General features: G+C 37.7%; 1 protein-coding gene across 2 annotated transcripts in view; it reads right to left on the bottom strand.

Moving 5' to 3' along the window:
- Positions 1–16,062, bottom strand: part of CDH13 (cadherin 13) — a 1,287,326-nt gene that overhangs the window by 1,265,042 nt on the left and 6,222 nt on the right. For both annotated transcript variants that reach the window (XM_081807354.1, XM_081807355.1), the window contains exon 2: positions 7,982–8,078. In XM_081807354.1, the coding sequence (XP_081663480.1) occupies positions 7,982–8,032 (51 nt within the window). In that variant the 5' untranslated portion in view covers positions 8,033–8,078. The remainder of the gene's footprint in view (positions 1–7,981; positions 8,079–16,062) is intronic.

Consider the following 16,062-nt stretch of genomic DNA (forward strand, 5'->3'; position numbering starts at 1 on the left):
ATATTTTATGATTCCCGTGATTTATTATGGATTTGTTTGGCGTCATCTGGGATGTTTTCCTTTATCGTTCAAACTAGGAAATGGGTGCGCAGGTTACTTGGAATCTCTTGGATTCTAAGAAGAAAGTCCTTTTTTATTTCAAACCAGACTCAAATAAGAGTCTTTATAAAAATGTGTCCATTCACTTTGCTACCACCATGAATACACTAAATGTAATTTAATCACTCTTTGTTGATTCATGGTCTTTGAGAGTCTCACATCCTTGTTGTTTATACCAAGTTTCACTGTTTGACACTAGATACACAGAGATACAAGATATGAAAAATTGGAATGAACTGTGGCTCACCAGGAAACTCTCTGATGAGGTCAGAATTTTTAAAATATAGTTGAAAGATGATAGAAATACATTAAAAATGATGATGGTGGTGGTGGCGATAAGTACATACTATATGCCAGACACTATTCTAAGACCTTTGTGTTTATTAAATTGTTTACTCTCAGGGCGCTGGGGTGGCTCAGTTGGTTAAGTATCTGACTCTTGATTTCGGTTCAGGTCATGATCTCAGGATAGTGAGATTGAGTCCCACTTCAGGCTCTGCACTCAGCACAGAGTCTGCTTGTCCCTCTCCTCCCCACCCCCCACCCCTGCTTACACCGCTCTCTCTCTCAAATAAATAAATAAAATCTTTAAAAAAAAAAAAGAAAGAAAAGAAATTTAAATTGTTAACTCTCAAATTCTACAAGGTAAGCATTATCTCCATTTTACAGAGAAACAACGCATATGCAGACAGGTAAACTGATCTGCCCATGGTCTTACTGCTAGAGTAAGTGGAACAGCCAAGATTTGCCCCTGGTTGTATGGTTCCAGAGCCTTTGCTAATAACTGCCTTCTAAAACAAGATAAAATGTGCATAGGAATATTGAAGTGAAAGAACATAATAGGCACTGTTGTGAAATATGCTTATGAGAAATATGGTTAAGCCTTTCATCCACAAACTCAGAAACACACTCACCCCTAATCAGCTACAATCAAAGTAAAAAAGATGAACCTAAAAAACATACTTCACTGCTTGGGGCAGATGATACAACATTAGCAAACAACAAAGAGAAAGTCATATATCACAACTTCTATTGTATTTCCATCTTCTGTATCAAAGAGAATGATCTTTAGACTCAGGAGGGCTGAATAAATGTAGTTTAAAAGACACTGAAGTATGAGATAAGTAAGGTGATAGCAGGAGACCACCTCGCTGTTTTAAATGAGTTTGAGTCTCTAGGCCTAAACAAATTACATCCCAGAGTATGGAGAGACTTTGCAGATATAATCTAAGAGTCCCTGTCAGTAATCTTTAAGGAATCAGGGAGAATAGAAAAGGTACTGAGGCAATGGAGCTAGAAAAATAGTATTCCAGTTTCTCAGCATGGGGGGGAAACATGTATCCCATGATCTACAGATGTGCAAGCTTGGTTTTGAAACATGGTAATACTCTAAAATGATGAGACAGATGATTTTTGAGTCCTCAGAAAAGGACATGGTAATCACTAAGAACCAGGACAGATTCATTGGGGGAAACATAAAGATCCTACCTGCCTCTTTTTCATAGGTCTAAGGACAGGTGAGAGTGGGGTGCCATGCCCACAGGTAGGGATGTGAGAGCAACCTGGCTGACGTTCCTATCACCCTGTGCATCACCAGGGTTGATGCAGAGGATTGGGCTGGCTGATGGGTTCCCTTTGCTTTACACTCCATGAAGGCACACATTTATTCAGAGAGAAACACCAGAGGGAGAAAGGCCTTCATAAGGACAAGGAGATACAAATTCTGTGCCTCCCTGAACCCCAGTGTTTATAGAATCATTGTCCACAATAGCCAACTACAGAAAGCGCCCAGATGTCCATCAACAGATGAATGGATAAAGAAGATGTGATAAATATACAATGGAATACTTCTCAGCCATCAAAAAAACAAAATCTTGCCATTTGCAATGACATGGATGGAACTAGAAAGTATTATGCTAAGCAAAATAAGTCAATCAGAGAAAGACAATTATATGATTTCACTCATATGTGGAATTTAAGAAACAAAATAGAGGAGCATAGGGGAAGGGAGGGAAAAATGAAACAAGACGAAATCAGAGAGGGAGACAAACCATAAGAGACTCTTTTTTTTTTTTTTAAGATTTTTTTTTTTTTTTATTTGCAAGAGAGAGAATGAGAGACCGAGAGCATGAGAGGGAGGAGGGTCAGAGGGAGAAGCAGACTCCCTGCCGAGCAGGGAGCCCGATGTGGGACTCGATCCCGGGACTCCAGGATCATGACCTGAGCCAAAGGCAGTCGCTTAACCAACTGAGCCACCCAGGCGCCCCAAGAGACTCTTAATCATAGGAAACAAACTGGAGGTTACTGGAGGGGGTTGGAGGATGGGGTAACTGGCTGATGGGCATTAAGGAGGGCACATGATGGAATGAGCACTGGGTATTTTTTTTTAAGTTTTATTTATTTATTTGAGATAGCACGAGTGACAAATGGGGTGGGGAGAAGGGGCAGAGGGAGAGGGAGAAGCAGGCCCTCCACTCAGCCGGGAGCCTGGGCTCGGTTCCAGGACCCTGGGATCATGACCTGAGCCGAAAGCAGATGCTTAACTGACTGAGCCACCCAGGTGCCCATGAGCACTGGGTGTTATATAAGACTAACAAATCACTGAACTCTACCTCTGAAACTAACAATACACTGTTAAATAATTGAATTTAAATTTAAAAAAAAAAAAAGAACACAAAAAACAAATTCCGTGCCTCCCCAAAGCCCCGAACAAGCTCACATCCATCTGTGGTTCATATTAATTGGGGCAAGCATATTTAGAAAGTCTCTTAATTTTCTTGGGACCTGATAGATATGAGTATTTTTAAGGAAATAAATGCCTCGTTGACCATTCATACCAAAAATGCTTAAATTTATGAATCAATACCCTTCTGACTAGAACCTTTCCCTTCATGCATAGCTCACTTCCTCCCTCCATCAGGACTCCCCTCAGTGTCACTTCCTTAGGGAGATTTTCGCTAACCTACCTGATATAAGATAGTATTTGCCCCCTATCATACCCTGAGTATCTTGTTTTATCTTTCCACATAGTTCTTGCCATTATCTGATATCATACTATATACTCTAGCTCTTACCACTATCTAATATTATATATACCATGATACGTGTGTGTATGTGTCTGTCTCTGTATGTATGTCTTGCAAAGCCAACAAATTCTATGTGAATAATGTCCCTACATTGTGTGGTAGCCTTGTCCTTTTGAATGTCAGCTCCATGAGGGTGTGGTGAAGCTTGGCCTGGAAGAGGACTGACTTGAGGGAAAGGGGAGGCTGGATAAAGTAGCCCTCCACATAACTGAAGAACCATCACAACAAAATAAAAGGACATTTTCTGTTGCCCCTGATGAGTGAAGCTATAGGAAACAGGTTTGGCTACAGATACAAAGCTTACTCATAATTAGATGCCTTCTGAGCTGTGAGCTCCCAGTCTACCAGGGGAGATATTCAAGCAGAGGCTACAAAACAACCTGGCCCAGATACTTTAGTATCTACCCAAAGGGATGAGAAACTAGGTTGATCTGTGGATTGTTTTTCAGTCCAACCTCATTCTACACATAGTGACCTTATTTTCTGAACCCCAAACCAAGATCTGTGGTCCTATAAAAAGACTTCTGTGTTGCTTCTGGGTTTGAAAGACCATCTAACAGATATAGTGCATCATCCGGGACTATTTAGCCACCAAAATATTGAGTTTCGAGGAGATGTCAATGATTGAAATAATGAGAAAATATTTGAAATTGGCACTTTCCTTAGAAAGGGAGGACATAAAATCACTCTAGGACAGGCATTTTTTTCTCTTTGAGTACTCCTGTTTTAACTAAATAGGCAGAAACTCTTGGTTGGAGTTCACTCATTTTTTTTTTCTAGCACAGTTAAGTTTTTATTTTTTTAAAGATTCTTAATTTTCTTAAGTAATCTCTACATCCAGCATGGGGCTCAAACTCACAACCCCAAGATCAAGAGTTGCATGCTCTACCGACTAAGCCAGCAAGCCCCCCCAACCCAGTTTTCTTGAACCATGGTGTATTCCTCCAAAAGCTGAGTACCAAAATGTAACTACCTATTTTAGTTCATTCAGATTTAGAAAATCAAGAAGTCCTTGGAAAAGCTTCTGGGAGCACATTAAAATTCTACGCCGTCCTAGAGAAGTTATGCAACCCTTCCCTCACAATGTCACTTCTATCTCTGTACGGAAAACTGCAGTCTATGCAGCTTATCAAGGTCCCAAATTATCCTAGTTCCTCCAGCCTACACCACAGTGCCTCCCCATCAACTCCCCATTTTAGGATTCTTGCACCAAGAGGTGGGTGAGGCAAGAGACTCCCTCCCTCCCCCCACTTTTGCTCCCCTTGGCCAAATCTGGACTCTCCTTTATCCACAGGAATCAGTCAGACTGATTGAGATATTGTAATTTCAGAGTGAGCATTGGGCTGGTATCAGCTGTTCCCTATTAGACACAATGTTCTTTTCAATAGACTACTTTGTTTCACACTGACAGTCATTTTTCACCCGGCATGGCAGAATTTCAAAGCCAAGAATCCTGTATTACACAGTCAACAAACAAAATTAGACTCAAAATTGCCTTTTTTGATTTTGATATATTAATCAACTCTTCAGGAAAGCTTCTAAACATTTTCAATTACATAAAAAACAGGCTGGCAACATTTTCCAACTTCAAAAAAATCAGGCTTAGTTAAAGGTTTGTTTTCCATTCCACTGATACTCTGTATTACATATTTGCAACTGTTTCTGTTTTAGGACAGATTGATTAATAGCATCAGTTCTAAAAAAAAATCCCACCATGTCCACAGGGGGAAAAAAAGTATTTCCATCTGTGATCTTCATTAACCAAGGCAGATCTATCTATTTTGGTGTGTTTTCTTCTTGCTTCAGCTGCAGCCTTGGGTCCCTGAGTATCTCCGAAACTATGGGCCCCATGGTTGCCATTAAATGCTAATTGTGGGTCAGGGGGGTACTCTGGAGATACAAAGCAAGTAATGAATCAAATAAGCCAAGGGAAAAGAGAAATCTTGACACCCCAGAGACCCAGCCTCCCTCCTGTACTTAACATCTTACTTGACTAGACAGGAAAACTAACAATGAAACTAACAATGAAAAGATGCTGAAAAACAAAACAACAAGTAAGATATGGTCAAAGGGGATGTATACCAAAAAAGGCATATACTGGACAATTATGTGCTTAACAGATTTGACAATGACAGTAGCTAAAATATTTAATTACATCTACTGTTACTTTCTTTAAGAAGTAGAAATCATAGGAAGAATGCTACTAACTAAAATGTTTACACATCCTTCCCTAAATGTATTCTTCAAGAGCTTAAATGGTGACTATAGTTAATACTGTATTGCATATTTGAAACTGCTAAAAGAGTAAATTTTAAAAGTTCCCATAACCCAAAACAAAACAAAACCAAAAAACTGTAACTACGAATGGTGATGGATGTTAACTAGTCTTATTGTGGTGATCATTTTGCAATATATATAAATATCAAATCATTATGCTATATGCCTAAAACTAATATAATGTTTGTCTATAATACCGCTATTAAAAAAATCTTCATTAAAATAGGAAAGAAAAGAGCTTAAGACAACTCCTGCTGTTAATGGCTGAAGTTTTTTATAACCCTTAAAGCACTATCTTATCTATTAGTTAAAACTGGCAAGTTATCAGGATTTACTTAATCCCTGCAATTTGCAGTGGGTGTCACCCATAAGAATATAAAAGAATCGGAATACAGAAAATCTGTTCATGCAAAGAGCTTACAATATATGGTAGAAACTGGACAAAAAATGCTTGCAAAACATGTTAAGAATACCTGACATGGTGAAAACAAATGGGATCTATTATATAATTAGATAAGGCTGTGTGTACTTACTACATGAGAATATCACCTCCCTTATTAAAATGAAACGGAAGCTTTCAGCACTTGAAGGAGCTGCTCCTGAAGGACAGGAGGGCTGACCAAGTGACCACAGCTCTGCCTTGTGATTTTTCATACACACACACACACACACACAATTTTCTTGGTACTCCTTACTACAAATGAGAAGACTAAAATTTTCAAAAAGACTTTATTATTTCACTCTTCACAAGATGCACCAAAGCAATCAAGCTTATAGATTCTGGCACAATAGTTACATAACCCTCTTGGCCCCCACAAATATTCATTCTTATTCACCAAAGTTGCTAGGGATTCAACACTAATCTGAGGCTGTGGGCCTCATGCATGCCATTAAAGACAGAATTTGTAGGTCTTGTCCTAGGATTCCCCAAAATTGGGGATGTCTCCCATCTCAACATAAACTGTACTTTAATTCTTTATATTGTGATGGGGAGGAAATTTCAGGATGCCAGAAGATAAAGACTCATAAAAGAATATTAAGCACTTTTTATCTCCTATCAAATGCAATGCCATACAATATTTCATTATAACTCATTGTACTTCCAGCACTCTGCCTAAAGGTGAGAATCTTTATCATCCAAAACTAGCATTGCTCAGTTAGGGAGTGGAGTGTGGAAGGGAGTTTCACCCCCTACTGGTGAGTTTCTGCAGGAATGAATTAGAGGAAGGTTTCCCAGCAAGTAGACAGAATTCTGAAAAAGGTTTTACTTGTTTATGGGCAGAAATCAGAAACACATAGTAACATCGAGTTACATCTTTGTTCTGCCTTATATGGGACAGGAAAGAACAAGTTTCTTCCCAATCTCTCTCCATAGACATACCTACCAAAAAGTGCTGGCAGGCAGGTATTCTAAATTAATAGGCTTTACACGGGTATTTTTAAAGCTTTCTGTAGATATTTCTTATTTTCCTCCTCACTGTAAATGTACTGCAGCCTGTGTGCCAGAAAAGGGTATAGGACTTTGTTCTTTGGTTAAGAACAATGATCACAGTCTATTAGTTTATTTCCAAGAAAAGAATGAATCACTAACCAGCGATGCCAAAGCCTCAGGCCCCACCTGGCGACTTTCCTAAGAGTCTCTCTGAACAGACCCATCTGTTCAGTTCATTCACAATTTGCTTTGTCTAGAATGAAATACCTGACTGCATAGTGTCACCCTTGATTGAGACCCCATCCTCTACTTTCATGGTTTGGTCCCCTAATGGGTCCGATGACAAATCTCCTCATGAAACCATGACATTCAAAGAAGAGTTACTCACAAAGTAAAGGGAGATACTATTATGTCAGTAACTGTACGTGGTAACGGCATTTCAAGAGATGGTAGCAAAAATGGAGCAACTTATTAAGGAGAGAAATTAATTGAGGAGGATTTTCTAAAGATGGTAAGACTTCCCTATAGGCTTGATCATTATCCAAACGCATTCATTTTATAAGGTGCCTATAAACTGTAACCCTGGTGATTTACATGAATTAACATCCATGTCTAGTAATCACTCAGCAGAAAAATTAAATATATCTGAAATATATGTCAAATTAATTTTTTGTTTAATTTATCACAACACAAATCCCAATTCACGTATGTTCAGTCTTCTAAAGTTCAGCTGCTATTACATGATTCTGTGCTCATGACTTTAAAAAAAGGAGGAAAGTTAATTTTTAAGCCATCTAAATTAAGCATTTTTATTAGGAAAACAATATGTCAGCTCAAAGAAGATGGCTATGCTAAGGTAACGAAAGGTCTACATCATTCCTTGCGCTGACTGAGGTGATTCCCCATTCAGTGCTGTGTTCCAGAATGAGGGTAACCAAAGAACTTAAAAGAGGAAAAAGAAACTGCAACAAAAATGGAACCCTGTGAGATTAATAATTATATCATTTAATATTTATATGATTGTACCTAAAACACTAACTCAAGGTATAAAGAAATGTCATGGGTTAAGAGAAGTCGAAATACTTACAGTTATCAAGAGAGTGGTTATTGGCAAGTGAAACCACATGAAAAGCCCCATGCCTGGTCCTACTGAGCAATTTTCAGACTTCGGCTCATTTTGGCAACTACAGGCAAAGAATACAAAGAGACCAGAATTATAATTAGATGATTTTACATTGCATCAATTAGCATGTTTCTATTGAAAAAAGAAAGCTGAGTAAAATTGGCTTAAATAATGTATTTTATTATATTAGAAAATAAGAGGTCCAGAGGTAGAGTAGCTTCAGGGTGAGTTCACCTGGTAATTCACAGATATCAAGAAGGACCCAGGTCCTTTCCGTCTGTCTACTCTGCAAATATAAGCATGTTGGCTTCTCCCCTGAGGCTAGCACCTCCTCAAGGTGCTCAGATTGGCTTCTGCAATTCCAGGCAACACATAAAGATGACAAAAATCAGAGACAGAAGTGTTTCCTTATACACATAAATTTTACACGGAAGCACCATCCTCCTCAAAAACTCTGTTTTCGTTGGCCAAAATTATGTCACATACTCATGTCTAGATCAGTCACTGGAAGGATAATAATTAGAATGTTTGTTTGGACTACTCGAGATTCACTTCCCCTCAAGGCTAAGGGAAACCCCAACTTCCCTTAAAGCACGTGGCCACCCAATATTTGAGAAAAATCAGGGTTCTACGAGCAAGAAACATGGCTAGTGAGAATGACAGGGGAGCAGGAAGCCCAGAGTGTCTGCCACATATATCTAATAAGAATAGAAATAGAGCTCACAACTCACTGCACACATCTCAATGCACAGAAGTGACACTAATGGTCTAACTGGTAGACAGTATCATGCATATAAGATTAGCCACTGTGGGGCGCCTGGGTGGCTCAGTTGGTTAAGCGACTGCCTTCGGCTCAGGTCATGATCCTGGAGTCCCTGGATCGAGTCCCGCATCGGGCTCCCTGCTCGGCAGGGAGTCTGCTTCTCCCTCTGACCCTCCCCCCTCTCATGCTCTCTCTCTCTCATTCTCGCTCTCAAATAAATAAATAAAATCTTAAAAAAAAAAAAAAAGATTAGCCACTGTTGCTATAACAGTATGTCTCCACAGAGAGCTGCAAAGACATGAATCTCTCTTTAAAAGGCACTCAGTGATTATAATCAAAGAACAAATCATTGCTAAATCCATATCATCTACATGAACCCAGAACAGATATTTCCTCTTTTATTGAAAAATCAAGGGTTTCCTTTACTGGAAATTTCAGTTCCAGTGAGTTTCCAGGAACTGTTTCACATTCCAGATATGCATTTGTAATACATTTGTATTGGTTAGTTGGGCTCAATTTATCTAACGAGCCACTAAAGTGGCCAATTGTTTATGCAAATTAGGAATCATAGCTGTATTAAAAAGTAATTTATTATATAATGTGCTACCTGAATATACTCAGACATACATCACTTAATTTTTCATTTCATTCCGAATTCTTCATTTATTACATGTTCATCTCTCACGTGGAAAAAAATGGTCAAGATGACATTTGTTAAATATGTATTCTTTTCTGAAATATTTAATCAACTGAAATATTTAATGAGAAATAACACTATTGCAATATTTTACTATCTTTAAAGGATATCAGGAGAAACAATGTGGTGCAACTATAAAGCGGTCAACTGAGAGGTAGGAGACATGAGTTCTAATTCTAATAGCATTTATTCAGTATTCATTATATACCAGGCACTGTGCTAAGTGTTTAATTCATTTCATTTATTTAATCCTCATAATAGCCTTATAAACTATGTATTATGATCATCCTGTTTTCAGATGTGGAAACTGAGGCACAGAGAGGCGATATAAATTGCACAAGACCATACAACTCATAAGTGGCCGGAGCAGGATTCAAACCCAGACCCTGGGATGTCAGAGCCAAAGCACTACAACCTCTCTAGTCCTGGAATTGCCACTAATTGCCTGACCTTGTCAGAGCCACTTTCCTAATGAGTTAAACAGAAAGTTGGGTAGAAAATTTCCAAACCTAACACTTAAAATGTCAAGAAAGCCTTGACCTTACAGTCATCCTCCTCTGCCAAATAATTTATATTAAAGTTATACTTATTATACACAACCAAACACCCATATCTGGACACTCTACTAACAACTGCAAGATGATCCAGAGGAAGAAATAACTAAAAAGCCAACAATGGTATATAAGTCACAGGAAAAATACAACTCCTTGGAGGAATAAGGTTGCAGTTTATTAGACTAAATTCATGAATTGCCCCAGACACTGGTGTGAGACCTACTTAGAAGGCAGGCTACAGAGCAGGGTTTCCTACAATATGACTTGTAAATTAACTAAAGATCTCCCAAAGTATGCTACAATATTTTCGGACATTAGGCAGTAGAAAATTCTTCCCCCTTCAGAGCAAAAAGTCTCACCTCTGTCTAAGCCTCCTAAAAGAGTTAGAATTGATTATTTTAAACCATCTCACCAAACATAATTATGAGTATTTATGAAATTTCTCAAATATCCTCTTTGGGGAATCTAGACACAGAGACACAGAGTATAGCTATACATTTGCAAAAGAATAAATATTAAAATTATATCTCTAAACAGTGTGAACTATCCAGTAAAGTGACCTATCATTCAGCTTGTCTGAAGGGCAAAATTTTAAATCTAAGTGATTAAAATTTGGAATCTTATTTTAATAATACAAGCAGGATTGGACAGTACCTTTCTGTGGTCAGTGAAGTTCCTACTTGCTACACTTTTTCACTGTGTGTAAAGAGGGACATCAAATGGTCTAAGTTCTGGAAGACTCTGTCTTGTCAGTGGCATTTTCTCAACCTAGTCTGTGGAGCTCCTATGATCCTTGATGGGATGGTAGAGCAAAGGCATGCAAAGGATAGAAAACTTCAAACTACTCATCTTCTTAAATAATCACTTGAATAATTTCAGCAGAATTTTGTAAGGATCAAATTTCTTTGGGTTAAAGACTTTTCTTTGGGGCACACAGTAATATCTCAATTATCTCCAATAGATAAGGGATAGATAAGGGATATAATAATGTGAATACAAAAAGAATTTATGTATCATAGTGTTTGTATGTGGAGGTATATTGTTTTATAGACAAATTTGCTTTCCTATTGCATTCTTTTTATGTTATATGATAAGTTTGTTATTCCAAACAAACAAACAAAAAATGACCAAAAACAAGCCCAAAGCATTGTTGGTGCTAAGGTCAAGTTGTGAAAAATAAATTTGCTACTACAGTATGCAAGAACTAATCCATAACTTTTTAGAAAGGATAGTTACAGCTTGTTGACATCTATCATTTGGAATATATTGCAAATAAAAGTGCTGGGCACTTCTATTCTTACACACTTGTAATCTCTTTGTCCTATGTTTATGGAATAGATAAATTAAGAAGAGCTTTATGACATTTTTCCACCAAGAAAGAAACGTTAGGCAGCTGGAGAACTGCACAGAAAGCCACTCATGACAAGAACCATCTGCCTATTATTGAAATGTTTCTTGAATCAGGAAAGCATGAAATTCTTTTTGGATCCTTTCTCCCCTTAGTCCTTCAGGCCAGTCAGATTCTATGAATGAAGGGAAGAAATGAGAGGAATTATCCTTGTCTTGCCTGAGCCATTGAGTTTAGAGTAAAATGGAGTAGTTGAGGCTGATATAGAAATTTAAAAACAAAAGAGTCAAACCAGTACAAACTGAAATAACAAAATTCATTCTGTAATAGTGAGAACTTCAAAACCAAGGGAAGTGGAAGTTCACTGAAGTGATTAAAGAGTGGGCAAAGAGTCCCAGGACCTCAGTTCCAAGCCTGTTCAGCTTCTTCCAAACTTCTGGCAGGTTATTCAACTGCTCTACACTGTGTTTCTTTATCTGAGAAATGGGAATACTCACCTCAAAGGGTTAATGGTGAGACCATAAGTAATCAGATTAGAAGCACCTGTCGAAAGTGCCTGGCACATAGCCAGGCACACATGCATGCTAACCACTACTCTTACTAACCCAGGAGTAAGATTATTCAACTGAGAGACAATATCTGGACAGGACATCCTGACCTAAGAATGTCTCTCATTTTACATGTTGACATAATTTATTTTTAAATTCTTCCTTTCATAAATTCTTTTTTGAAAATTTAGTTCCAAAAGTAATATGCACTTTTTTAAATAAAAACTACTAAAGAATAGGTTAGAAGTGAAAGTCCTTTTCCCATCCCCAATACCAACCCTGATTATTCTTACTTTAAAAAGTAACAACAGTTCTTGGCTTGAGGTATGTTTCTAATCCTTTTACATGTTTAAACAAAAATATAGTTATTTATAATTTTTAAAATACAAATTAAGCCTGTTATAAAAATTATTCTATGACTTGCTCTTTCACTTGACGACATATCCTGGATATCTTTCAGGATATGTTAATATGTTTAGATTTATACTGTTGACATAAATTTAATATTAAATTTTAAGAAAACAAATAAGATAAATGATGAAAATCAGAATAAAGTATTCTTACATCATTGTTTAACTTATAAGTGTGATGATGGCATTGTGATTATGTTGTGGTTTTTTGGTTTTTTTTTTTTTACATTCTTACCATTTAGAGATACCTACTGAAATCTTTACAGATAAAATATATGATGCCTAGGATTTGCTTCAAAATAATTGGAAGAGGGATGGAGAGAAGGAAATTTGGGGGACATAAATAAAACAAGATTGGCCAAGAGTTGATAATAAAGCTGGTTGTTGAGTGTATGAATGTTAGACTCCTATTCTCTGTACTTTTGAGTATTTTGAAGTTTTCCATAATAAAAAAATTTTAATTATTTTCTATCCTTAAAATTGACCTACTAAATGCCAAAGAGCTATATTTTCAATTTACAGCAATTAATTTTTTAAAGATTTTATTCATTTATTCCAGAGAGAGAGACAGAGAGCAGGGAGGAGCAAAGGGAGAGACAGGTAGACTCCACACTGAGCTCAGAGCCCAACGTGGGGCTCGATCTGAGGACCCTGAGATCATGACCCGAGCCGAAACCAAGAGTCAGTTGCTTAACTGACTGAGCCTCCCAGGTGCCCCAATTTCTTTTTCTTTTTTTTTTTTAAGATTTATTCATTTATCTTAGAGAAAGAATGAGAGCGAGAGAGAGAGCATGGTGGGGAGGGGCAGAGGGAGGGAGGGACAGAATCTTAAGCAGACTCCCCTCTGAGCTCGGAGCCCCAAGCCGGGCTTGATCTCATACCCTGAAACCATGACCCCATCCGAAATCTAGAGTCAGAGGCTTAACTGACTGAGCCATCCAGGTGCCCCATAGCAATTAATTTCTGATTAATCAACAAAATTAATCATTCCTAATGCCTATCCCCTAAGCAGCACAAATGAAAGCAACTTAGCTTCCTTGTAGTTTGAATGTTACTATAAAAATCCAAATACAATAACCAACCCAGAGAAGCAATGTTCACTAATGTTATGGGAGGTATTTATCAACAAGTGTAAATTATAAACTATTATAATTATTGCTTTTTAGAGTTAATGAGGAAATGTTTTCCTTTTTCTGTTACATTGGAATTATTGCAGCTGGATGAAAAAAGGAAAACATTTCTCTAGTCTATGTAGAATCAAGAAATCAAGAAGATAATGTGTGCTCTGTTCACCCAGACAGAAGGACACATTCGATCCGGAATGCACTCACCAAAATTCTGCCCTGCTGAAGCCAAGAGAAAGCCTTTATTTTGCCAGAGGAGCAGAATAATGTTTTGAGTTTTTAGTTTCTGTTTTGCTCTACACAAACATCAATAGTTCCAAGAAGGCAACCAAGCCCTTACTACCTAGTAGGGCACAGAGCAGAAGTTGGCGTGTTTTCTACAGCTCTTCCTGACTTTTGTTAAAGCCTACGCTGACTAAAGAGGTATATCTATGTGGCCTGGAGGCAGACGGGATAGCCAGAGTTCTAGGACAAAAAAAGGAAGAGTTAAAGTTTTCTCGGTATTGGAAAGAGGTCAGGATTCAGAAGGCCCAGTGAGACCCAGAATCTGGAAAGGAAAGGAAGGATCTGTGAGGTGCACTCAAAGAGGTTGATACTTGACCCCTAGTCCTTTCAAAGATTTTTGAACACCAAGTATGGACTATAAACTGTGGAGGAGCAGAATCTAAAATGACCAAGCTGGCTGAACAATGGCCATCTCCATATTATCCAATGAGACCTAATGATCAGTGACCAGAGGAATTTTTATCTATGCTTCAGCAGCATTTAAGACCCTGAAACTTTGCACAATATTTGGGCCAGGAGAGCACTAATAAATAGTTAATTCCTGCCAGCCCAGAAGTATGAGATCTTAGATTCGGGTTTAAGTGAACTTTAAAGAGGTGCAATAATTTTTATAGATTTGGGTTTGTGTTTGCTAATTCATACAGTCTACTCCATTTAAAAAGCAACCATGCCAATAAAAGTGCTAGAAAACCAACCTGCATTCATGCTGTAATTACCATCCTTCACATCTACACAGCTTTGTACATTTGGTAAGGTATTTTCACATATTGTCTCATTTGATCCTCTCAGAGTTAAGAGGGTTTGGTGGCTCTTGAGCTGTTGAGAGTAGATGTGCAGGAGCAAAATGGCTTAATCCAAGAGAAGATTTTCTTCCAGACATGGTCACTGGTCACTAGATATTTTCTTAGCTTTGTTGTATTCTCTTGCTCTCTGTCTCACACACATTCTTGTCAGACAGAAGAGGAAAATTTTATTCAACATTTCATTTAAAAACATCTGTGCAAAGTTGTCATTTGTAAGGTCAAATTCACAGAACCCAATGCCAAAGACGAATTCACTTCTTAAGGGGTTGCAATTTAGGCTGCCACCCAATGGTGGAAGTAGATCATGGTCAAACCTCATGAAATGGAGAAAAACAAAACAAAGAAACAACTGCAGGCATATCCAATAAAGGAGAGAGATTATAACAGTTTGTAATGCCTTACCATCAAAGACACTTATCTTTCTTTAAAAAATTCAAAAGATATAAAGTTTATTTAAAGAGAGTTGTTTTGGGGTTTTTTTGTTTTTCCTAGCGCAAATGGTTTGGTTCAAATTCCCAACAGCCTCCTTTTCAACTACTGGCTTTGACTTCTATAACCTGATCTCTCCTTTTTTGAGTAAAAAGAACTTGCCATGAGTAAAAAAGAAGACTAGTGCCTACAGCTCTCTGCTTTAAGACCTTTCTTTTGTTCCTCCTTCTAAGTAGTAAACACACAATTTCCCCTTGGGGAAAATAAACATCCATCTTAGCTGTGGCTTGACTTCCACAATCATACATGTTCCCCTAATACTTTATTTCCACATTCTTTTTCTTTCTGAAGACTTCCTCCATCCTTCAAAAAGGTCTTTCAGGTTTGGACATGGTGGCTTCATTTGTATAAATTGGTCATATTTTTTAATTTTTTCCTTTTCATAATCCCCATGGCAACTGGCTTCTTTGGAAACTTCCACAAAAGTCTGAAGATGTATCTTTTAACTGAACAGAATATTTTGAATAGAATTAGTACAGGAAAATAACCTGGTTTCATTACCACATCCTTGGCCTTTCATTATTTTTTTGTTTTGTTTTGTTTAGTAAAATGAAAAAAAATTTTTTAAATGTCAATTCAGCTAGATAGAATTGGTTAGGCATTCTGGGGCTTACATGTTATTAAAGAGTGTGAATAATTTTAAAGATGCTGTCTCACCCATTTTAAAGAGCAGTTTTCACATATCCACTCAATAAGTATCTGCTTGAAGCTATGAAAGATTCAGGTAACTATAAAACTCAGAACTGTCCTCCTGCACCTGCCGTCATGTTAGGTAACAATAAAAGGTAGTGTATAACTAAACATTGAAACTATAAAACAGCCCTATCATCATTTGAAATGAAAAAGGAAATGATCATTTTCAGTTGATGTTAAGAGGAAGGCGAAATCTGCAGGAAACAAACTGAGTGTTGTTGGAGTGGGGGGTGGGGTGGGAGGGATGGGGTGACTGGATGATAGACACTGGGGAGGGTATGTGCTCTGTTAAGCGCTGTGAATTGTGCAGGACTGTTGAATCTCAGATCTG

Source organism: Leptonychotes weddellii, chromosome 16, assembly GCF_054177405.1.
Source record: "Leptonychotes weddellii isolate Sample4059 chromosome 16, ASM5417740v2, whole genome shotgun sequence".
NCBI lineage: Eukaryota > Metazoa > Chordata > Mammalia > Carnivora > Phocidae > Leptonychotes > Leptonychotes weddellii.